The sequence below is a fragment of the Rhododendron vialii genome, chromosome 2a, assembly GCF_030253575.1.
Source record: "Rhododendron vialii isolate Sample 1 chromosome 2a, ASM3025357v1".
Lineage (NCBI taxonomy): Eukaryota > Viridiplantae > Streptophyta > Magnoliopsida > Ericales > Ericaceae > Rhododendron > Rhododendron vialii.
Window position 1 is genome coordinate 20,262,074 of NC_080558.1, and position 26,020 is coordinate 20,288,093.

Consider the following 26,020-nt stretch of genomic DNA (forward strand, 5'->3'; position numbering starts at 1 on the left):
GAGCTATCAAGGTCACATAATTTTCCGATTAAAATGTTCTGCTACCACTCTCAATTCTCACTCTCACGAATCCTAGTAATGTCGTTTTCTAGGTAAAGCTTGTTTGAGTGGTGGAGTGAGAAATGGATCCAATTAACCATTAGTTGATGTACCTTATAATCTGTCTTAATTTATTTGTTCTGATGGAAGGCAGTTGTTGTGAATGGACCCCTTTTTGCATTACTTACAAAGTAACCCTTATTTTTGCATTCATGTGCCAAGAACCCCAAGCTAAATTTACACCAAGGGAATGCAAAGAGAGTCATGAAACAAGACAAGGAAAATTAACACTTTATACACACAATACTGAGGTCTGAAACACAAAACCCACAATAAAAAACTGTTAATTGGGTGATGCTAGCTAGTTAGCCAGGGGTCCCCAAGTAGCCCAGTTGGCTTCACTTCCAACTCTAGGCATGCTGCTAATCCTTGAGTAGGAATCAACCTTGAAGGTGGCTCCACACATGGTTCCTTCACTGTCAATCCTAGGCATTGCTTTCATCTTGTTCATTGGGTGCTCAAAGCTCATCAGTCCCCTCTCATTATGGTACATGCACCCTGCAATTTCACCCCCACAAAAAAAAAAACACACACACACAAATCAGATTACCTTTGTCCATGCAAGTATTCAGTCTTTAGAGATATAGGTAACTTCTTTAGTACTCTTTGTTTCCGGCCAAAGCACACACACTGTAATGACTTGGTTCAAAAGTGTTACTGCCACATCATTCTTGACGGGTTCTTTGTACCCAATCATTTTCCTTTTGTGTTATGAAATCTTTTGGTGATGTAAGTCCTATTGTTCCCAAGAAATAAAACACCTGCTAATGGTTTATGCAAACGGAAAGGAAAAAGAAAAGCAAAAGTCGAATAGTAATTACTCGTACGTAACTAAATCAACGAGATGGCTTTCAATAACAAAACTGCAGCAATCATATCATTCTCGAGAAGATACTTCCCATATATTCGGTAGAAGCATCTCCACAGATGGTTGTTCTCAACGACTACAGCCATAATTTGGCATGCTGGAAAACCAAAATGTGCAGTTTAAGCAATGTTGCTCCAGTGATGTAATAGTCATATCTTCGCACAACCATATCAATGGTAAAAATTGAACCATGCAACATCCAAGCCCAACCAGATCAGTGGTACATGTAGATGTCTTTTGGTGACATCAAGTTTGGCAATGCAAAACCTTGTGCAAATTGGACACAACCAACGATATCGTTGAAATCTGACAAGATGCATAACTAAACAATTAAGCTTGGTTTTTCATGACTTCTTGTAAAATTTGCTTATGGCAATTACTTTGCCTTTCCCAATGGAGAAGCATTACTATGGTATCTATATTCTTGTAGCCAGAAAAAAAACTAAAAAGGGTTTCACAAGCACTGCAGGGCAAGAGGAAAGAAACACCTCACCAGTTGGAAAAGGGGCAAATGATTTGGCACAGCTTGCCTTTACGACCTCCAAATTGTCAGAAATCACGACTGACCCATCAGCTCCTATGCCCCAGAAAAGCTTCACACCTTCATCAGCACCCTATCCAGCATATACACAAAATGATTCAATTTTTAGCTAAAAGGTGAAATGACAAAAAGTACCCGGGAAAGACGGCAATACACACCACTTATTTGGGTGTATATCATATGCACCCCAAAAAATGTTATGAATTATAGAGAAAATGTTACGAATCGTATTGCTAAAAAGTTACGAATCGTATAAAGGTTATAAGATACACCAAAATGTTATGAATCATAATGAAATTGTTACGAATTGTACTGCTGAAAGGTTATGAATTTTAGAACAAAAGTTACGAAACACACTAAAATGTTATGAATGAACCATAAAATAGGTGCATATGGTACGCCCTTTTAAGAGGTGTGTATTGTAGTCTTTTCCAAAGTACCCACCGAAATCCAACAGTAATCTGGTGGTTGTTTTGAAAAACCAACTTTGCAGAACGTATTGCATTCAGTCTTCTTCAGAAACACAAACACCCATCGAATTTAATTCTCGTTCATTGATGAGCAGAAATGGCTTTCGAGCATTTTATAACATCTTTTTCATTTCCAAATATTTTTTTTAAAAAAAAGTTTCTCAGAAGCAAGGTTTTGAAAAGTGTTATGCAAAAACATCGTCCCGTATATCATTAGAGAGTGAACAAAACTTACCAGTGCCACAAAAACAGTTCCGGCCTTGGTATCATACACCACAAACCCAAAGCTTCCATCCAAATCCTTGAGGACCTCATGGGCAGGGTATGGGCCCCGGTCACGGAGGGTCCGGTAGGCCTCGATCACATACATTGCCTCATTGGCACCCTTTGATAGGCCATACTGCTTGTTGAGAGCACAAAGGTTTCTCAAGCTCCCCAAAAAGATGCAGTATATGCCATCCAAACCACAAAACAACCTGCAGACTTGTAAGAATTAGATGATTAAACAAACACAAACAAAAAGGGGAACATAAATTTCAATACTTCGGTAATTGCTGAAATTTCGATCTGCAACAATTTTCTACTGGCAACGGTACATCTAGAAAAAAAACAATGAATTGACATGTAGCTCGTATCAATTTGGATGCAGTCCTGACTCACGCTAAGTCACGCAATGGGCGTAATTCAAAAAATAACTACTTATTTCCCTTAGTGGAACGGAGCCTAAGTCATGTAATGGGCATGAGTGTTAGCGAGAGCATAATAATGTCTTTCAAGAATTTTCTATTCCACTAAAATTTGTAAGAGCGCGAGATTCAGAACGGCAGCGCAGAGCGATTATTGACACCAAGAGCAGACAGCACTACCAAAAAATTAGGCGACCTAGTAAGGCCTAATATGGGCTTCTTGGGCAATTTTTTTGATAACTCAGGTACATCTGGGAGCCAATTACACCACCCACTTGTGGGAAGTCAAATTAAAGTTGGAGCAATTTGCAGGAAGTCAAATTAAAGTTGGAGCAAAGCGACTGATATAGCATTTAGGAGGTTTCGAACTTGAAAAGTAATTCTAGATCACAAGAGAGGGAGAGAGAAAGAGAGAGATTACCTCTGATGGATGGAATACTGTCGATCAGAAGGGGCAAAAGCGAGCAAGGCGTTGTTTGCAAATCCAATAGAGAAAGAATTTCCACTGGGATGGAAATTGGACAAGAAATCCCTCAGTGTCTCTTCAGGAAGCTTGGGCTTATTGGAAGCTTTCAATGAGGCTGGGCTGTTCAGCTCCTGTGGTGGATCCGCCAATCCCTTCTTGAATATTGCCAACATCTTCTCTCTCTCTCTCTCTCTCTCTCTCTCTCTCTATGAAAGGATAGATCTAAAACTATTGTAATAAAGCAGGGACACAGGAAGTACACGGATTGGAGAATAATGTGGAAATGGATTGGGTATATATAGGTAGGAATAGGATTATTTAGTCGGAGGGGAGGTGGCATTGTTATCCAAACTTGGATTGAAGAGAGAGAGAGAGAGAGAGAGAGAGAGAGAGAGAGAGAGAGAGAGAGAGAGAGAGAGAGATTAGTTATTTTGGGAAGAGAGAGAGAGAGAGAGAGAGAGAGAGAGAGAGAGAGAGATTAGTTATTTTGGGAAATGGGATTTGAGGCTGTAATAAAAAGACTTACTAACTGTCTAGGAGATTAAAGAAAGATTATCCAATTTGTATGGACCCCGATAAATCAATGGGTGCAAAATGTTCAAATTGATACGATTCTGTCGAAATTCTTTAACCAAATGATTTGGTCCAAATCAATTTGAACGGTGCAAAAAAAAAAAAAAAAATTGAATAAAAACGTCACCATTGTATTTGAACAACTTTACTTCTGCAATAAAACCATGCCAAATAGTAACTATGAAATATGTAATCTTATTTATAGAATTCCGTGTTGAGTTCTAATTGACTAACTCAAGTATGAGTCCATTGAAGAGCTTTATCCGTCTTGTGAGTATCTTTCTTTCTATCTCGGTATTATATTATATATCGACGCTTATAGATAACCACATTAATATTATACCAAAAAAAAAAAGTGATATAGGAGAGACTATAAAATATAAACTGGTCAATGTGACATTTTAAATCTCCTTTTATACAACTACCCCATGAGAATAAACTAGATATTCAAACTCTTTGATTCGGAATTTCTACGTTTAAGAATAACCTTCGAGCGCCAACGAATATATTTAAAAGCTAATCTATAATGCAGTATACGTGCACGCATAGTCACAATAAAAAATAGTGAAGCCGTTTTGAGTTCCTTTAAAATTTTAACCGATTCAATCAAATATAAGCTTTTTAACTCCAAAAGTTGGTTTTACATTTTCTATTAATCCCCTTCGATTTTCTGACGTGGCATTTTCTATTATCACGTGGTGCCGAGCACCATTTCGGCCGTCTAAATGTGTTTGGACGGCTTAGATCTGTTTGGGTAATTTTTTAGTGTAGACTTACCAAAACACTCCCTCAAACCTAAACAGATCTGGACCGTTCAAAATTCGTTTGGACAACCGAAATGCGTGCTCGGCACCACGTGGCCTATGCCCACCCGCACTGAAAAATTTCTCCGGTTTGAGGCTTATCTAATCCCCGGGGTATCCGTGAGGGTGACAGTGATATTAGTCATCGAATCAAATCTCGGTCGGTGGATAGATTTACCACCCATATCCAAACGAGGAGTATTTTTTTGTTGTTTGTTCCCTTCCCAGCTACTCTACTCCCAAGGAAATTGAATTACAAAATAATTTTAATTGTCGCTCCCCTGCTGACATATTTCCACGTGGCTAGAGAGATGAAGTCAATGAAAAACTATTGGTGACCCCTTATCCACCGTGTGTTTGTGTGGGGCCAAGTATCAAGTGTTTAGATAACATAAAAATGTGCAATGCTCCAAGACCGCGGACACGCCAAAAGAAGTAAAAGCAACCTGAAATGGCCCCTACAGAAGATGGACAAGTCTCGGAGCAACGAATGAGTCCTTTGTCATTTTATATTTTCTTTATTTCTCTCATTTAGATAAACGATGTAATGCAAAGATTTGACCCAAATTAGATAAATAAATAAATAAAAAGAACATAATCAATAAGACCGAGTGAAAAAAAGCCAGCAATAAGTTAGGCCAAATGAACCCTTAATTAACACAATCAACTGCATCAAGAGGAACTTGTATAATTTAATCACAAGTTCCACATGCACATAAGATTCTAACTTATGGAGTCTGTGATTGAACTGCAGAGAGCAGCCCATGTTACCTTCATTATCCAAAAGTGTTTTTAATTGTTAAATTTCGTTAAATGTTCCGTTCATAGAAGAAATCATAAAAAAATTGAGACATTAATTGCCGAGATGGACAATCCACATAAAACTACGGAGGTTTTCTCTGCAATCTAATTGCAAAGAATCTGGATGTAACGTTTGGATATATGCTGGTGGAGCCTTTCGGGCAGTGTATACTGACGACCACACTGACTAGAAATACCAAACAGTTTCCCCTCCCAACCCAACTCGTCTTTTGCTCAACCTAACATGGATGCAGGACCCGTTAGTTCGGGGTGCACTACAAGGTGTAGCGCAGGGCCAAAACGGCCCCCCCCACTTCAGCTCAACACTCTTCTCTTTCTGCCCACGTAATGACGTAAAAAGGCACCGTTTTTTGGCAGGCCTGTGTAATAAACTAAAATAAATTGCTTTGCATGCATATACTGCAAGGCACATACCAGAAAATTTGTACAGATACAACAGTTACTTGTAACCACCTTTTAAATGGTGGATTTCATATATGTGCAAGCGTTACAAATAATCGTTGTATTGACATTTTTTCACCATATATCAGGATGATATGAATACAATGTCCAGATTGACAACTTCTCTGCAATTATTTCTACATGTATATTCAACACACTTTTGTATCTTAACCAACGACCAATGGGGCCTACTAGGATTTACCAAAAAAACAAAAAAAGATGCTCTATCTGTCTTACAGAGTGACGATGGTGTCATAATTTGAGTAATAGCTAGGGTTGTAAATGAACCAAGCAACTTGTGAGTTTGGCTCGGCTTGTTTAGTAAACGAGCTGAGCTTGAAATCAAGTTTTCAGCTAAAACTCGGCTCATTAAGGATGACTTGACTCGATTAAAGAGACATGTTTAATAAATGACTCAACTCAGCTCAATAAGTGCTCGGCTGCCCAACTCACAACAGGCTGAGCAAAAACAAAATTGAGTCACAACAGTTTTCTTCTAGGCAATTTGTTTCTCCCAATCATTTCCAGTTGTATCGCAGCAAATTGTTACTCCTACTACTATATGATGGACTGAGGCCCCATTCCGCTGAAGTCCTTGCTATTTTTTAAGTACTTATCTTTCACTTGACAAGACATGTAATTCTCTTACAATATATTACCTTTAAAACAAAAAATAAGTTTAATTTTCTCTTAACAAAACCGGGCCTCAATCCATCTGCTACTCCCATCCAAAAAAAACCTGCTTCCCCCATTGTAATTTTCAATAAAAAGCTATCTTCATTTCATCCTTGCAAATGATCAACATAAGAAATATTTTACTAGAAGAATAAAGCTACAGAGAAGCTTTCAGTGAATAGAATACCATCTCTTAAAACATGAAGTTGATATCCGTACAATAAACAAAACACCACCACACGCTTCTTAAACTGTACAGTGGTACAAAGAAAACCAAACAAAAAAAAGGATTCTGCACGATCGGCCAATTTAAGCACCGTAGTCCATGTCGTAAAATTTGTCTTCGGCATAATACACAGCAGTCACGGTATTGCCCCCGAATTTCCTCCCACCAAGTGCATCCTTTGCGCTGGCACAACCGGAGGTATCAGCATACTCTAAGAACACCTGCAAATCAAACCATAATTAGAGGCAACAACCATGTTCGAAGAAAGTAAGAAGACTACAACCACAGGTTTGGAGTCCAACATATATGATATATAAGTAAATAAGTAAATGAAATTGTTGCCTTCAAAATCCCAGCTAAGAACTCATGATAAATATGAGAAAGTAGACGCCATGAGCGTTTTCATGGGGTCACGCATGACACAACTGAACTTTATTGTGTTGTGAACAGTATGGCTACAGAGCATGTAAATGCATATAGATTCGTATATAGGAGTGTACATTCATCTTTGCAAGATATATATGGTGTTAAGTATACTTTTTCTCACTAGAAAAGCAGGCCCTACGGGATATGATGAATGTGGGTTGAATTTATTTGGCCCATGTGGTTTGGGTGGTGTGTTCTTTGCTACTTGCTTGAAGGGCAACAATGTAAGGAAAGTCTATAAAAAGATGGAAATAAGAGAGAAAAATACAGTTGACTACTTTCCAATTTCATCATAAACAAAATTAAACATGACTCCCCATGCTACATGAACACAAAAATGCACATATTACAATAGAGACGCATTTAACTAGAATTGCAAGAAACAAATCAGCATGTTATGAGATGGTCTGTCTAATTAAGAGTGAAATTACTTAGGGCTGGAGGTCCACGTGAACAACAATCAATACGAACCGGGAGAGCAGAATTTCACGATACAAATTTATCACCTTAAACAGACCCTTGAGCAAGATGACAAGAACTGTGTCCATCTCAACATAATGTTCTTACACTTTGAGTTATGGCCTTAAAATGAAGACATAAGAATATAATAGGAAGCACCAATTTCCCTTTCACCGAATCCACCAAAAAACAAAGGCAGAGCCACAGTTTTTGTCCAAGTGGGTCAAAATTTTTGAATCACAGGAAAAATGTAATAAAAGACTCCAACTATAGGTACAAGTTATATTTTCTGCAAGTTTAGCGGCCGCAATCAAAGATTTAATAGAGTTTTAGGGGAAAATCTACCCAAAAAAACTTTGAGTCATACAGAAAGTCAAAATCTAACAACTCAGTGGGGTCTGTTGGAGTTTGTCCCACATTGGTTAATTATCTCCTCCAAAACTAGTATATGAGCCTGAGTGGCCTCTCCACTCCTTGCCAATTGGTTTGGAGTTGGATGCTCTAACATGGTATCAAAGCTAGGGTTTCGGAGAATTTATTTCCCCTTGTTTGTGCCATAAGTGCACCGTTGTTTGTTGCGATCCAAGTATTATGGATCGTTTGTTTACCTCTCAACGTGCGAGTCAAGGGTCGCAGGTGCGAGGGAGTGTTGGAGTTTGCCCCACATTAGTTAATTATCTCCTCCAAAACTAGTACATGAGCCTGAGCGGCCTCTCCACTCCTTGCCAATTGGTTTGGAGTTGGATGCTTTAACAGGGTCAATTGTAGTTTATGGTGGCCAAGGTAAGTATAGCCAAGAAAAAAAGAGGTTAGCTTCTAAAATATTATGACTTCAATATAGACAATAAGATATCTAATAACTAGTTTGTGTCTTTGTGATATGGGACAAGTAGATTCATGGTGCGTTTAAATTTGAGGGCTGCCCTGGCCACCCCAGCCCCCCTCTGCCTTTGTTCCTGAACAGGGCTCTGCCCCCACCTAGAAATCAGGACTTCTACTCTAAAATGGAATGTAAGCAGAGAATGAGGATGTTCATGATCAAAGGATTTTCGTAATCTTAGATGAAGTCGACAACAAGAACCAATCCAATAAGCAATAAAAGGAAATTGTTCACCCTGAATTCATAACACAACACAACACTTCTTAAAAGTAATCTGCTGAGTGAAGAAACTGCACAAAAAGAGAACAGGAGCTTGGGGTTCAATCCGCCAAAGCCAAACAGCAACCTATCATTTCAGATGTAGCAAAAAAAACACTTACCTTTCCAACACCTGCAACCTGCTCTCCATTTGCAGCCGGGCGGGGAATAACAACATTTTTCAATAGTCCTAAAACATTCACCCATAAAAAGAGATTGAATTACCAGATTGGTTACCCACTTCTTTAACAAAGTTCTTCTACACATGCTTTACACATATTATGTATAATATGACAACATAGGGGCAATAAGTAATCAGCCATAGATGCAAGTCCTGTAGCCGTGAACATCAACGGCATGACTTCCATTTTGAAACAAGGTGGCTTTCCTGGGAAAAACTAAAAACATTCTAACACAAAAGCTACTTCAAGAATTATTGTTATAGTGGTAAATAACCTAATAGTTAGTTCATAAAAACTAATCAGATTTATATCAGTGCTTTGAAATATGACATATAAACTATATAAGTGGAGTACAAGCACAGGCTGAATTTCTTTTGTTGTTAAACCTTTACAATACTGCTGTAACGACCACATTTGTGCACCAGCTGAGGTGGCATCTTACATGCCCAAATCACATGTGCTATGTTGGGTCCATCCCAAGATTGGTTTAGTGTCATGTAAGAAGCCTAATCGGATGGTGCACCTATGTGATCACCATAGAATTACTCAAACTTTATCTAGTGTGTATCTATTTCAAATACTAGAAGTGGTCCAAGTTGCTCAAAGCTAAAACCAATGAAACAGTCTTTTGCAAACAACCATGCTGATTATCTTTTTGCTAGAATGATGTTCAGACTGGGTTTGGACGAGGTTAATTTTTGTTAAAGACAGTTGCTATTATTTAACTTTTGGGTTCCTTTTTGGGAGGGGAATTGGATAAGTACAAAAATATGGACCAAGGTTGAAAAAAGCCCATAAGATGATGCTAAAGACACTAAAAGACTGTCTTTTTTGAACTTTCTTCATCTTTAGACTATATTGCTATACTTTTCCAATACATGTACGAGGAGACAAACGACGTAACGTGACAAAATTGACCCGGATCTAGTAAAAATTAAGAGAGAATAACCAAAAAATCTGCCAAAAAGACACAAAAAGTTGGCCCAAAGGGCACCTAAAAGCAGCTGACAATAAGGCTGTGTTTGTGAAGGGAAAAAGGAAAAAAATTGGACAAATTAGGATATGTTTTAACACCTATTCTAACTTTTTTTATCCCTACAAGTCCCAGAACCAAAACAGCCTACAAGAATTCAGGACAGCCATCTTTCAAATAAATTCGGAACTTTATGAGGATATATAAGTTCTATAAGTTGACGTCAAGCACAACAGGTCAAAACACACTTACCAACAAAAAAAAAAAACAGGTCAAAACACAAGCAACAAACTACCAAGGGATAAGGCATATACCAAACTTCCCCCCTTCATCCCTCATGTCTTCTAATATCTCCTCGTAATCTCCATCATCCATCAGTTCATCAGACGTAATTACCTTTCAGGATACCCAAAGTGAATCATCATTAGCAGGACCATAGCTAATCACTATAAGGAAGTAGGGGAAGAAGTGAAAAAGAGTTGGACTTCAGAGGTTAACAGTACCTCAGTCAAGCATAGAACTTTTGTTGGAGTCTCTCCAGTTGTCATAGGCCCTATCCCTATTCCAGGAAGATTCACACCACCAGCTTGCAAGGTCATTTTCTATAAATAAATAAAAAAGTCCGAATTCATCGCTCAGTACTAAAATGGTAGGAAGCTAACCACGAAGGGAAAATAGCATAGTTCCTTACCTGCAAAGCTATATGTTGTTGTGCCTGAGCTAATATACTTTCCTGTTCTGAGTTAACTGGCTCATTGCTGAAAGAAAAATGACAAGGCATCAGCTGTGTAAATAGGCATGTTTAGCTAACATTATTCCAACAGTGTTTCGCAATTCCTACGCACTATATATGCCACGGACAACATATCAATCTCAAATGCCACTACATTGATCAAATTTGAAGCTATGTCGGCCATTGCCAACAATAATCTATAGAGATGAAACATCCCAAATTAATTGCCACGAGGACAAAAAAGTCTCCTCGCCTCAAATTCCAGAGTGTCATAGGAAACAAATCAGGCAAAACCACATTTAATTTCTAAATACATGGAACTATAAACCCGAAGACCTATTTTTGTTCCGAAGGAAGATAAATTGTCTTGTTCCCATTTAATAAAGCAAAATAACACAATAAGTATGAACACAAACACATGATAAAGCTAATTTTAAGAATCTGTGTCATCGACTGGTAACTCCATCATTAAAATGCCATTGCACATGAGAGATTTGAACCACTGAAGATTTCAGCATATAACACCTCTGCCTCACAAACCAAAAGAAAAAACAATACAGAAATTTTAAGTTTTAAACTAGAGTTCCAGAGCATACCAACTAAGACACAAAATGGTAGCAAGCAAGGAAATAATACTAAATTAACCAACAGAAATTTCGACAAAGAATGGCTGTCGTCAAAGAAAACTTATCCTTTTTTCCATCCAATTTATTAGAGAACACCAACCTCATAGTGGCACGCCGGACAGTTAAAGTCTTATCCCCCATTTTCAAGCCATTAAGAGCAGCACAAGCAACGTCAGTTGCCGTTGGATCCTGAGGTAAATATTAGCCAACATTCAGCAATTAAAGTGAGGAACGCCCATCAGAAATACATATAAAATCTAAAGTTACAACTGTATGGACAAGAGACGTAACTTCAATTTTATAAAGCACCATGTCACAATGAGAAAACTGAAGGCAGCTTTCAATAGTCATGAACATGGAGCTTTATTTTTAAAAGATTGGTAGAATATTTGATTCTCAGGATACAAATAAACATTGATAGCTTTGAAAACTTCTTGGACAGCAGCCCAACGAGAAACTTTGAAGATACAAAATGTTAGCTTCATTCACCTTATAAATGCAGAAACCGTATCCTTTGGAATTTCCCGTGTCTCTATCCTTGACAAGATCAAACCCACGCAACGGTCTGCATATTTACAACCAGAACTTGTGATTACCATAACAGAAAAGATGGCAATGACCACGAAATGGATATCCTAATGCCTCAAAAACTGCAGATCATCCATCAGACACACAGCAAAAACAAAATGACTGCACAATGAAAATTGAATGAAGAAAAAATCTTAGAAGGAATAAATGGCAGAATGATGCCCATACCCAAAGGACTCCAGCAATTCCCGTATCTGTACTTCAGTAAAGTAGTATGGCAAGCCACCAACAAAGATACGATCAGGTCCCTCAACTCCACCAACCATACTAGAAATGAATCAGGAGTCAGCATGCCAGAATTAACCCAATCAACAAATAGATCAAACAGCCGAAATGGATTTGAAAAACTGGAGTTATAATGCATTGGATGATATTCCAATAAACAAAAGCAACAGAACTAAATTGAAACAAAGAAGGTAAGACCTTCAAGAATAAGCAAGGATTTTATTTTTGGAAGAACAACATATTTCAGTAGTATCTGTACAGACAGGCATCTTTTGTATTACTAGTATCGTAGAGCGTCCCCTGGATGATATCCCTTCACTTAATGGCCTCCTAGACTCAAAGATAAGAACTTTAAGAAATAGCAAAAGATTTTATTTTTGGATGAACATAATTCAGTAATTCTGTACAGAAGGGCTCATTTTGTATCCCATGTACCGGTAGAAGGTCCCATGGATGATATCCCTTCGCTAATTGCCTCCTAGACTCCATAATTCGAAATTTAACAGCACGGTTCTTGTCAACTACTCCAATCCTTTTATTGATTGATTGCTGACATGTAATTAGTTGGTCCAGGTCCTTTAAAGCAATCCCTAGTTTGCCAACCTCAGGTAATATGACTTTGTTAGTTGTGAGGGGCACTCCACTTTCCTGGGCCTGGGAATGATAGCATTGTGTATGCCCCAATTTCCCGTTACATCACTCATTCTCCTCCAGTGTCGCAGGCTTTTTATTTGATGATCAATAAATTTTGAGAAAACTTTACACATACAAGAAAATGAAAAGTAGCATCCACTTACAACTCCTACAAAGATATAAACAAGTAGAGCAAAATTTCAATGTTCCAACATTTGATTTTGTGCAGTAAGTGCTACAACATAACCATCTTTGGTAGATTGAATCATGAGAATATAGTGAAGGGAAAAAAGACAACCACACCAACTTACCCCGGTGTTAGTCTAACAGCAGCCAAGTTAAGGTGAGGGTTTGGTTGGCTAGGACCAAGTGCTGCAGCTAATGAAGGGTTGTAGTCTGTAGGCCTTCGAACCCTCACAGAGACTCCCTATCATGATTGGAGAAGAGATATCAGACACAATCACCAGTGCTTTATAAAACTCAAGTTAACCACTGAGCAACCAATTGATTAACAAGCTGAAGTCAACTGTCTATGCAGAATCAACGTTAGAAAACTCAAGTCAACCATTCTTCAAGTTCTGTGTTCTAAAAGATACCCATAAGCAATTGAAAGAAAATGAAAGGGCATGCATTTGATGGTGTGTCCAGCAGAAAAGACACCATTTCAATCCCAAAAGCTTTGAAGTTTGCACCTAACGTAAAGTAAATGCTGATTATGGCTTACTATCATAGGCCTCATTGAAATTACAAAGTTATCAGCAAACAGAAGCAAAAAATTCTTGACAATGACCACAAGAACTTGTTACAGCTTAAATGTTCATCGTTCCACCACTGGTAGACGACTTCTATTTAAGTTTTGTAAGAAGAGCAGAATTTAAACTTTTTACAGCGTATTTTCATTTCTACTCCCTCTGTTCAAAATCGCTTGTCACTTATACTATTTTGGGATGTTTCAAATTGTTAGCCCTCTTTGAAAAGTCAAAACAAAATGTATTCAATCTTCCAAAATAGTCCCTTTACCAATAACAATGGTTTCATTCAAAAGTTGAAATATAAGGGCATTGTCGGAAATAAATGTATCTTTTTAAGTGTGAATGCATTTATTGCATATCTCCTTAAACAGTTGGATTCTCCAAAGGGACCAGCAATTTGGAACAGAGGGAGTATCAATTTTCTTCAATTACATTTTCCAGCCAATTGTTGATGTGATTGTGCATACAAGAGAGAGAGAGAGAGAGAGAGAGAGAGAGAGAGAGAGAGAGAGAGAGTGAGTGAGTTTTGAATACCTCAAATACAATCCCATCTAATGACATTGCATTACTTGCTTCTTCAACAGTTCTCATCTCCACAAATGCAAATTTCTTTTCATGATTAATGTACACATTGACAACAGCATCACCTAAAGTTAATATCGAATAATGCCTTACATCTTACAAAAACACGGGAGGAAAATGGAACACATTTGATACAATATTTACAGTTTCGAAGCAAGCTTACCAGTGCCGGCAGAATTTCCTCCGATAGCCGCCATAACACTACTAAAAAATGTTGCGATTGTCTGCTTGAAAAAACCATAGTAAATGAAAATGCGAAAAATAATATAGACATCACAAATATTTTAACAGCACAGAGTAAGTCATTGAGTAGTACTTTAGAAGAGAACAAGAAACTGGATTATGATTAAATAACCATACATTGCGAGAACCTAAATTCCTTGAAATGTCAAAATACATATAAATGTAAATTGTTAACTATAGTTAACACGTGTCCAGTACTATTACAAACAAACATCAGAATCCAAACCAGAAAATTCATTATGTTCCTCTCTTTATTCCAGACAGTAGTGTCAATCCTATTTGGTTTCTTTATTAAACCAATCTCCCATTCATCCAGGAGAAAATAAAGAGCATTTTGAACATTAAAAAAAGGCTTTGAATGCAGATACCATATCAACTTCCACAGTTCTCCTGCAGACATAAAGAACATAACAAACTCATAAAAAGGTTACCTACTTGAGAACCCATCAGGCAATAAAATATGTTCTCTATGGGGTAAAAGTAAAACTGCATACATTCCCTTCTGCAACCTAGTAATGTTGTTTCTTGGAGTTGGTCTAAAGCACAATTGCAGAGAACACCCCAAACTATTTGCAAACCTAACAATTCACACTATGGTACTCTCAAAACATGCAAACAATTTCTTTTCTTCAAAAGACAGGCGGGGAGAGAAGTATTTGGAACTTGGACATAGTACGACAAAAAGAAAGGGAGAGGAATGAGAGAGGAACAAAGAAAATTGTTTTCCTTTATGATTTTGTATATAATTCTTTGCAATAGTTTAGATTATTGTTCTCTAAATAACAAGGAACCAGGAAACAGAGAAGGACTGATACATGGGACTAAGAATTTCTCACCTCCATCATATAACCTTTTCTTCCATGGTAACCAACAATGCATAATGGTTTCCGTGGAATTTACTTTTCTATTGTCCTTCCCAAACCCATTAAACAAACAAAGAGCAAAAGAAAGACATGACATACAGTTTCGAACCAAGTAAAAATGTTACAACTATAAAAAAAAAAAGAAGGGAAAAAGATGCATAGAAAGGAATTGATAGAGAATCTCTGACGAATATCAAGTCATCTATTATGGGACTAGGCTATGTAGGAAGCAGTAGCCACAAGGGGGAAGAGTCATAGTTTATTCAAAATAACCCAAAATAGAATAACAATAACCTGCTCATTAGCCAAGGGAGGTAGACCACCAACGTAAACTCTGCGTGCATGCCTTGTAGCCTATAGAGAGGGAAAAGCTTGAAACAACCTTACTTTGCGATAGTGTAAGATAAATGAAATGTCACAATATCTACCTGCTGAGTCATAGCTTGGGCTGGCATCAAGGAAAGAGCTCCCAATGGATTAACCTAACAAAATTAACTTGATTAGCCAGATAAGGATGCAAATGAAAGAATTTAGTGAAGTAGCTGTCACCACCTGTGTCGCCCCAAAAGGAAGCATGTTTTGAAGTATTCCGGGCATTGCTTGAGGGACACCTGTCAATTGTCCTGCATAATTGAACCGCAAAAACAAAAAAAGTAAATTCAGGAGAAATTTAGCAATGTGTTGCTACTTTGAGACAAGAAGCAACACATCAGAAGTTTACAACTATTTACATAATTATAAACAATGCACAAGCTTTTAAGTACCAAAAAAAACTATATCGTACCTATAATTATATAGCATTCAGGCAATACAGAAAGAAATTAATTTCATCAGTGCAGATGCTGGAGAAATATTCGTAAGTCTACCAAATAATAACAGTTGCCGGTTGATAGCGAACAAGATCCAGCTAATCGGTGCATTGGTTCCTTGTTGAACATAAAATCTACAGTGGAGTCACGTCCATGGGAAGCACAATGGGAAATGAAGCCCAACATTGCCTTCTTACCCAATGATACACAAAAAGACAAACAAACAACCACACAACACAGCCAAACAACACAACAACGGTTCTCAGTTATGATAATGAGGAATAAGATAAGAAACAGAAACAGAATAACAATATGCAGGATGACAAAATAAATCACAAATGCTAAAACTCGTGTAGTTAATGATGCTGGGTGACTCAAGAATAGTGGGACTTTGCTTTAATAGCCAACTGCTAGATAGCTAACCTGGGATTGCACCAACACCAAGAAAAGATGTAACAGGTGGTGCCATGTCAAAACCACTTGTTCGTTTGCTGCAGAAAAAGATACAGATGCAACACGTCAACTTGGATGAAACAGCTTCACAAACAACATAAAACAACAAAACTTTCCAATGTTACTTTTAACAAGCTCCAAAATGTTCTTACATCACACTCTCTTGCCTTCGTTTTTTTTTGTTTTTTTGTTTTTTTTCCGGTAAAGCTCTTGCCTTGATTCAGTAGGCTAAACAATGTGAACTTGAAAACAATTCCATGAAATGCAATTGCTTACAAGATACGACAAGGAAGCAAAGCAGAGATATTAGATATACACGAAACAAGATGACACGCTGACACTGAAAAACAGCTTAGCACGAAAAAAGACATCATACACGAGGATTAGGTGACAAGTCCTAGTTTCTTTAACGTAGCAACTAAAAAAGAGAACAGTGCCCAGGTCACTCATAGACTGAAAAGACTTATTGAACAAGACCACAAACCTACTGAACAAGGCGATTCTCAATTCAGAAGATCTTCAACAAAGATGAAAAGTAACTCTAGTATATGCAAAAAAAAGTCATAAAAAATTGACACTTACTCAAAAGACGAAAGCTAACAGAGTGACCAGCTTATGCAAAAAATGTCACTTGTTGATTATCCAAATGGTGATTTCGGTAAGACGAGAGCTAACAAAGTAACCAGCTTATGCAAAAGATGTCAATTATCATTTATCCAAACGGTAATCAAATTTGTTAACGAACAAGCATAAATAACCAATACTTCATGCTAAACAACAGCTGTTAGCCCACTAATGAAACAATGTAAGATCCAAGAACACTTGCACCCTACACAATAGGATCATATAGTTTTCATTGAGGTCCAGAGGCCACATTACTAAGGCATAACAGTAGGAATATTTTAAGCTTTGAAAAAGATCATCAGCAAAGAGATCATATTTAAGACCTTTTGGAAGGAGAGCGGGAACGAGATCTAGATCTCTTTCTATATTTCTCGTTTGATCGAGAACGTGATCTGTGTCTATGATGCCTATCTCTGTCATGATCATAATCTCGGTGCCTGCAAAAGCAACTGCTTTTATGAGAACATACAACATAAGAATGCAAAATAAGATCAAGACATTGGCAGTTATCTATAACACAACTTCCATAGTATGTGTCAATCAAGAAACAAGAGTGTGTCATCAGTTCCAAATCCTTGCAATCATGGAGGATAACAGGCATGAACTATGGATACAGGACACTGATAATCAGGAATTCATAGCCATGAAGCAATGACAAACTATGACAATGAATAGGCCGGATAAGGGCATGTAAAAGTTTGGGAAAAGGGTAAGAAAATGAAAAAATGAAGAAACTATAAATGTTGTATCTCAACCTTTCATAATCCCGATTTGAGGAACGGCCATAACTATTTCTGTTCCTTCCCCTATTATCCCTCACATCTCTCTCTTTGTAGTCCCTGGGATGACGGTCTCGGTTCCATTCTCTTGACCTCTCACTGTTTGATTCACGAGATTTATGCTGCAATTATTTAACATAGCTAGTCAATAGCCTGCATACATAACCAAATAATAACAGAGGAAGAAAAGTAAGGCCACATCAAAAGCTAAATTATACACTTCGTAAGGGGAGACAGCCATAGCCAACAAACTGAATCCGGGATGTAAATGAGAAAACCATTTTAACTTCAGACAAACCAAAAAAGTCACCCTTCTCTTACTTTTGCAGAACTATATTGTATGTCAATGCCCTAGGCCTACATGCATGAATCTCCCACTCAGTTTGGATAGATAGTTTGGGAAGGAAGTGGAGGGTATAGTGGGGGAAAGTTAGTAATCTTACTTTTCCATGGTTTTACAGAGGGGAAGTTATTTGTCTAAGATTGATTATACCCATTCAGAAAATAAACAAGACTTTAAAGTTATTAAAGTAAGAAGAAGAGAATAGTAGTAAAAGTGCATAATACACCTCACTTTCTTCTCTTCATCATGGTTAAACAAAACAACCGGAGCTTCCCTCTTTGGTTGCCAAACAATGGGAGTTTATCTCCCTTCCTTTCTTTCCCCACCTTTTCGGTTCCCCCTTGTAACTAGCACTCCCCTTCCCTCTCCATTCTCTCAATCCTAACTGAGTGTAAGCCAAAAATCTCATATGGATAATGCCTCGATTCATTGTTCCTACTTCCAAGTTCAATGACGGAAACGCCAAGAAACTATATTTACTGGGTCTGATTGCAACCAAAATGCTTACCTAAAACTTTCAGGATTTTAGATCAAAAGTTTCGCTTGTAATAAGCATTATCACTTTAGCTAATCTATATAGTAGGTACAAATGGTGACTTGATTATTTGATAATGAAATCTGATCCACATCACTCCCCTCTTAATAACCTTGACACCACAAATCAAAAGTGCCACTAAGGAGTAAGGATCTACACACTCAACCAGTGATATCAATTAAACACAACATAATCATTCCCTAATCACAAATCCAAAAATTTCGAAGGGTATTGGTGTAGTTAAGATGCAGTTCGGTTACGGTTATAGTTCGGTTTTGATTTCCAGTGCTGTCATCACATGAAATCTAAACCGTGACCGAACTGGCCATTTTTCCGAAATCAGAAATTAGAAACCAAAACCAAAACTACGGTTAAAAATTCAGTTAAAAGCCGCACCAATTGGTTCGGCACGGTTCTAAGGTTCTGGTGAGATTGTCATCCCTAATTATCATGCCTCATTCACAGATCAAAAATCTCTACCTCCCACTTCAGATCATTCAATCAGCAAGAAAATAAAACCAAAAAAAAAAAAAAACGTAAACCAATAACCTTGTGACGGTAGGGGGACGACCCTCCGCGTCCATGGTCGTCGCCTTTGCTGGTATGCCGATCGCCGTCGTCGTCGTAGCTAGACATTAATGGAATCTTGGTACCTAGAAACCCTAATCCTTGGCGCTAACTTGTTTTCCTTGTGTCTATAGCGGAGAGAGAAGATCAATTTGTGCCCTAGATCGGCATTTGGCGTAAGCAGTTGGAATGCTCTGTTCGGGTTTTGTTGGCGAAATGGGCTCCGGTGGTTTATAATTGGCCCAAACGTAGTCGATTCGTTGGGTTGGGTGGATAAGTTACGAATGGCCTAATAAGGTGAACCGGCCCAGTAGATGAAGTGATGAGCCGGCCCAGCATCTGTAGTGATGGGCCTCTCGTATTGTCTTTTTGGTTGTTTTTATTCGTCTTAACAAAAAAAATTGGAAAGAGACAATCACGGCTCAGGACGTGTTTTTATAATTAATACTTGCCAAAGACATGCTGAGAACATTTGTTAATGTTAAAAATGTCTTTGGCAAGTATTAATTATCAAAACACGTCTTTTGCCGTCATTTTCCCATTTGGAAAAGTATAAACACGTAGCACAAAGTTGGAAAAAAGCTATAAACATTCTATTCGTTTTGGGATTTTAGATTTGGATTTGTAGGTAATGAGTGTGCAGAGAAATAGAGTAATAATTGAAAATAGAGGTAATGATTGAAGGGAGAAAAAAAAAATGAGTATAATGATTGGAGATATAGAATAATGAGTGGAGAAAGAAATAGGATAATGATTAGAATTTAAAATCTAAAACCCTTAACCAAACAAGGTTTAAAGATTATGGGCCTGTAAAGACCCGGTATTTTTAATAAATAATAATTAATATCAAAACAAAAAAAAAATTCTCATTAGTTTATTTAATGCGAATTTTTTTTATCTCGTCACACCAAATTTTATCCTGTAATCGATTGCGTACGCGTGCGTATCCGACAAGTAATTTTTTTAGTATGGGCATGCATTGCACTAAATCTTTTTTTCAACCAACCCAAAAAAAAAAGAGTCCTGCTACCGGTACAGATTTTTGTGCACAGATTTCGTTGTGGGGCCCACCACGGGTCCCACACAAATCATCCAAGCCGTTCATTAAATGTAAAATATTTTTTCAAGGGTCCCCGTAAAAAATAAGCTCAATCCAATATCTATAGGTGCTTCATCCAACCATCTAACTTTTCATTCAGATTTTCGGATAATGAAAAGTTATACGATTGGATCGAGCATCTATAGGTATTGGATTGACATTTTTTTTACGGGGACCCTTGAAAAAATATTTTACATTTAATGAACGGCTCGGATGATTTGTGTGAGACCCGTGGTGGGCTCCACAACAAAATCTGTGCACAGATTGTATGTGTGTGTAGCATTTCTGAAAAAAAAATTCCCAGCCATTCGTTTGCGACCCAACCGTCTCCTCCCCATCGCATAATGTTCCTATATATTTTTGTCTACGTTTTTCTTCATAGCCAATCACAGATTGACAGAGCTTTTAAACCCTTTCTTCGTAAATTGCTTTTCCCACCCCTCCTGACACACCCCCTCGACCCCACACCCATCTTCCGAAAATACCCTCGCACCTACACCTCAGAAATACCCAACCCCATTTTCAATTATTTCTCCTTTATTTCCTTAATAATCTTTATATCTTTTTTTTTCTTTTATTTATTTAATATTATTTAAGTGTTCCGATTTTCAATTTGATTGAATCGGTGCAAAGATTTTATTTTCTTTATTATTTTATCTTCAATGGTCATAGTGAATTTTTGACTCTAAGACCTTTCAACGATCACCTTAAAGCTTCTTATTTAGTTTCTTCGCACCGGTTCAAAAGAATTAAAAATTGAAATACTTATTTTTTTATATAGTTTATATATTAAAAAATATAGTTAAGAAATTATGTAACGACTCTAAGTTTTATTAAATAAAAATTTCATTTAAATGTTGTTATTTCTTTTTATTAATTGACATTACTTTAAATATTTCTTTTAATTCTGTTAATTCGTCATAATTAAGTTTTAGTCCTTTTAAAATTCCTTCTTTTGATTAAAAGCCTTACTTGACTAGTAGAGTTAATTTCCAACCGACTAGTTAGACAAACCAAACTACCATTTCTCCTAGTTACACTTCCCGAACCCTAATTGGACCTTTTTGACCGTCTTGGAGCCTTTTGAACCCCCGAAACCCTAATTGAACCCTTAGACTTTTAGGGGTAATCATTATACCCCATGACAAGTCATTTCAAACCCTAATTATAACCCATATCCCTTTACCCTTTGGTCCATGAATGCTAGGGAAATTTTTTACCATTGGTCATTGATTATCAAGTTGCCAATAAGGCTTTAATTTGACCATACAAAATCATGGGCCAAGGAAGCTCATCATTTTACTTCCAAAACTAGTTAACCTAGCCATGCATGCATGCAACCCTAGGATTTTAGCCTTAAAAACCTATTAAACCTAGACTTACTTTCCTAGACACTCATATATATACATGTACACACACACACACACACACACACACACACACACATATATATATATATATATGTACCAAAGAGAGAGAGAGAGAGAGAGAGAGAATCCGAGAGAGAGAGAGAGAGGGGGGAGGCCGGATGGGGAGAGAGAGAGGGAGTGTGTGTGTGTGTGTGCAAATTTGGACACTTACACAAGCTACTTGACAACCCATGACTAGACCACTTTAAGTATGATCCTAGCCAATGATGTTATTCTTTCTTACAAGCCAACCCATTCTAGGATTTGACAAGCCATAGAGCCTTCATTATAACCTAGGATTTGGCCTGTTATTGGATTGACAAGTGAGGAAAGGCTAGGGTTTTGACTAAGGTCTTGAAATGACAAGACTATGGAGCTAATCCATGGGGAAAAGAGAGGAGAGGGAGGCCGGCCATATGGAGGGGGGAGGGAGCCAAGACTTGTGCCTATAAATAGCAAGCCCACTTCAAGTTCAACTCACACCTTCACTCCCTTGCTTTCATTCCTCTCCAAGAACCCTTTTCCATTTCCAGACAGCTTACTGCCCTCCACAAATCTTCCTTTTTCTCCTGCTTAAAGTAGTTTTTGGAACCAACTCCCTTCGGAAAAGTTGTAGAGCACTTCGAAACCTTCAAGTTAGACCCAAGAACCATCCAAATAGGTGAAGAAATGACAAAGATATTGGCATCCGAAGTTCAGTAAAAATCTCGGATTTCTATTTCCAGACAGCATACTGTCTTCTCCTTTCTCACCATTTTTCTCCTACCTAAAGTAGTTTCTAGGATCAACTTCCTTCACGAAAGTCGTAGAGCACTTCGAGAGCTTCAACTTCGACCCAAGAACGATCGTATTCGGCCAAATATTGACCAAGTTACTGCCATCCAAAGTTCGGTCCAGATTTGAAAGTTTCACCGCCCGTAGAAAATCTTCCAACTAGCTTGTTCGGCCCCGACTAAGTTTCGGATCAAGGTAGATTTTCTCTACTCACTTCCCTAAGTATAAGTAGAGTCCCTCATCCAATAACCCTACGTATAGCATAGAATCGTACGTTAGAAAGTAGAATGTTCTTGATTCAAAGTATCAATATCCTTATCGTTTTCCTTAAGTAGATAAGGTTATCTATTGTTTAGTTTCAAGTAGATAAGGTTATCTATCGTTTAAAATGCATGATTGTCAATAAGTTTATCTCACTAATGGAGGTATGAGCATGTTAGATAAATGACTTTGTCTTAAATAAACATATGTTGTATTGAATTTCTCAAAAAGTAAGATAGAACGATTTTCGAAAGATAAGATTTTAACGCTTGATTTGAAGTATTCATATTTTGATCTTTTCGAGCATGCTTAGTAATATTGAGTTGAATGATCTTGCTAATGTAGTTTCAATGAATGATTTATGCTTATTTTTGTGAAAAGTCCTACCGCGGAGTCTATGCATGAAAACGTGACACGAAATCGAGAAAGTTAGAAACATGACACCTAGGGTGTGGTTAACGAAAAGGCGTGTTTTGAAAAGGTGAAATGTTTGGAAACCGCAATGTGGCCGGACATGGTAGCCCATTGTGTGGTGTGTGTTTTGTGTGCCAATGGGAACTCGGTGCGGCGGAACCATTGTGAGGATACTCGGGAAACCGGAATGGCGGAACCGAAGTTGGGTGTGTGGCTTGGTTATCCGCGGAGAGGAGCCAATGCAAAGTGTGCCAATGGGAACCCGGTGCGGCGGAACCATTGTGAGGATACTCGGGAGACCGGAACGGCGGAACCGAGGTCGGGTGTGTTAAAAACGGATTTTGAAAATGTTGATTTGGTTATGAAAAGTGAAAATGGAGACACGGTCTACGATGAGTTGCGTAGGAGAAACACAGAAAAACATGGACACCAACGACACTTGAATAGTGAATGTGGATGTGTGATTGTTACTATTCGTCGTGTATGATTTACTGTTTGAAAGTTATAAGTTAGTGGGTAGGGTTTACTCTATTGAGCTTTTGTAAGCTCACGGTGTTACATTTGGTGACCCTGACGTATTATATTGGTGGCGACGCCGGTATAATGTGTCAGACCTCATAGATGAACAGGGTGAACATTATACCTTGGAAGCTTTCGGAGCCAAGGAGCTGGCTAGAATGGAAGAAGAGGCGGAGCAGTAGATAGGAACCCTAGTCTATCCTCCTTTTGTTTAATAAAGTACTCTTGGGAGAATTATGTTGTAATATTGAGCTAGACTCTATTTAGATTTTCAATGAAATTGCCTTCTTTAACGTACCCAAAAATTGAGGGCGTTACAACTTGGTATCAGAGCTTTAGGTTCACAACCTCGGCCATGGGTAAAATGGGTAGAACCATGAGATAGTTTGACCGTTGCACAAACGTAAATTGAGTTTAAGTTTACCGTCCCAAATTGGGTGGAATTCTGTCAAAACAATCTTCGGATTGAAGCAAGGCGCGGAATTGGCAGTACAGCCGAGCTGGGAATTTCCGAACAATTGGATGATGACTTAAATCAAGAATCGAATGTGGAACTAAAGATTCAAAGTATTTCGTTAGGAAGCCTTGCCCTAAGATGTTGCTAATTGAGGTTAAACTTTTTCTTGTAGATGAATCCCTACGAAATCAACCTCCTAGCTAAATAAGATAATAGAATTAAAGAATTAAAAAAATTAGTTAAAAGGGTGGGAGTTAGGGACATTTTGGTCTTTTTGGCAAGAGAGAAGGGGGGGGGGCGGTGTCGGGGTGTGGGAAAAACAATATTTTTTTTTTTACTTTTATCCAAATATTTTGAATAAGGACCGCTTTTAAGTAAAAAAAACGTAGTCTTTATTCAAAATATTTGGGTAAAAGTAATTTTTTTTAGTTTTCGGACTCGTCTTGATGAAACGAATCGGAAAACAAAAAAAATTAGGCACAGAACTAACAAATGCAAAAAAATTCAAATAAAGACAAACAAAAAAGTGTAAAAAGTTGTTAGTGGAACGGGGTCTTTAATTAAAATAGTGTAAAATTCTTAAATATAAATGCAAATTTAAATGTAAAAACATAATTTAGTTTAAAACATAATTTGAGTTAATCAAAATAAAATTAAATAAGTATTTCAATAAAATAAAGAAAGGAATTAAATAAATATGATAAAAGCAATTAGATAAAAAAAAGAATTAAATCGAGAAAGGAATTAAAGAGTGAAGTGGAGGTATTTCGGTCAAATAAGCAAAAAGGTGGGAAGAGATGTGTGTGGGGGGCGAAAAGCAGCTCTCCCTTTCTTTTACCCATCCAGTAAAAACCTTAACTCACATCCTCCTAATAACCAAGAGGTTTATGAATTTAATCTCTTTTTGTTAACCGTTTCCTCCTATTAACCTATATTTAACAACGGTCTTGCTATTATCAGTCCACTGAGCTGACGATAAGCATACTAGAAGATAAGAAAAACACGTATTTCTGTGTACTTTTTATACCCTTTAATACACATTCACACACTCATTATTGTCAGCCCCTTGGGCTGATTTTAGAATTTTCCATTTAACAAATGGCAACCCAATTACTTTTCTTTTAACCCTTGGTTTTCACTTAGGGTGGCCCTAATGCCACCGACACCTTTTGTTAGGGCCACGACAATTTTTGTGTAATTGACTATTGAGCCCTCATTAGTCAAAGTCTTTGCCAGACAATTCAGTGCTCCTCTCTCTCTCTCTCTCTCATGACACAGTGCCCACCCCTCCGTCCTCTCCATTGGCTCGTTCCCTTGGCTTCACTAATCATCAGCATCAGACAACAGCACACCACTCACCACTCCAAATCATATGCTAACCCTTATGAGTTCTTCCTCCTCCCTTTTCTGCAACCACAGGACCCACTCCTCTCACTTATCTCTGTTATTCTCTCTCTCTAGAAATCAGCCTTCGTTGCTCTTGGATTGCATCCCTCCATCGTAACCCATCCAGATAATCATTCCGAATCTGCAATTTTTTTTACAAATCCAGACAATAAACCACTGCAAACAGTAATTGCGTTGGTTTATGGATTTCCTTACCCAGAAAATAATATTTCTTCACTCCTAAAGACAATAAGATGAAGATGATGAGGTAGAAAATTTGCAATTTTTACTTCTCTCTCCCCACACATTCAGACAAGATAAAAATTGAGAGAATAATAAAAAGGTGTTGCTCCACTCAAAGTTTATTCTGTCGATGTCATGGGCGGACGGAGGCGTGTTGTGAACAATTTGGTCGATCTTGTTCGGGAAGAAGAGGTTGGGTCAGGGTGAGATTTGCAAAAGCATATAGAGATTGGTGACTTTAGATCTGCCGCCTCC

The 26,020-nt window shown here is 37.7% G+C and overlaps 2 protein-coding genes and 1 long non-coding RNA gene across 4 annotated transcripts; 1 reads left to right on the top strand and 2 right to left on the bottom strand.

Annotated features, from left to right (window-relative positions):
• Positions 1-316: 316 nt before the first annotated feature.
• On the bottom strand, positions 317-3,472 carry LOC131315686 (stem-specific protein TSJT1-like). Its single transcript, XM_058344880.1, has 4 exons — positions 3,086-3,472; positions 2,214-2,454; positions 1,461-1,581; positions 317-597 (listed from the first exon to the last, which is right to left on the bottom strand). The coding sequence occupies exons 1-4, from the start codon at positions 3,301-3,303 to the stop codon at positions 401-403; spliced, it is 777 nt and encodes a 258-aa protein (XP_058200863.1). The 5' UTR covers positions 3,304-3,472; the 3' UTR covers positions 317-400.
• LOC131315687 (uncharacterized) lies at positions 1,532-2,122 on the top strand. The gene is made up of 2 exons (XR_009196862.1): positions 1,532-1,639; positions 1,946-2,122. It is a non-coding gene; the product is annotated as an uncharacterized LOC131315687 (long non-coding RNA).
• A 3,092-nt stretch (positions 3,473-6,564) lies between the features above and the next one.
• Positions 6,565-19,405, bottom strand: LOC131315688 (splicing factor U2af large subunit A-like). 2 transcript variants are annotated; one of them, XM_058344881.1, is made up of 18 exons: positions 19,186-19,405; positions 17,735-17,880; positions 17,303-17,416; positions 16,326-16,393; positions 15,646-15,716; positions 15,522-15,575; positions 15,388-15,447; positions 14,151-14,211; positions 13,940-14,052; positions 12,965-13,080; positions 11,964-12,062; positions 11,697-11,772; positions 11,308-11,396; positions 10,540-10,606; positions 10,352-10,450; positions 10,163-10,244; positions 8,816-8,883; positions 6,565-6,891 (listed from the first exon to the last, which is right to left on the bottom strand). In XM_058344881.1, the coding sequence occupies exons 1-18, from the start codon at positions 19,270-19,272 to the stop codon at positions 6,754-6,756; spliced, it is 1,608 nt and encodes a 535-aa protein (XP_058200864.1). In that variant the 5' UTR covers positions 19,273-19,405; the 3' UTR covers positions 6,565-6,753. The 2 variants fall into 2 exon arrangements, with proteins under 2 accessions (XP_058200864.1, XP_058200866.1); XM_058344883.1 differs by having other exon boundaries at positions 17,735-17,911; positions 19,186-19,335.
• Positions 19,406-26,020: the final 6,615 nt, after the last annotated feature.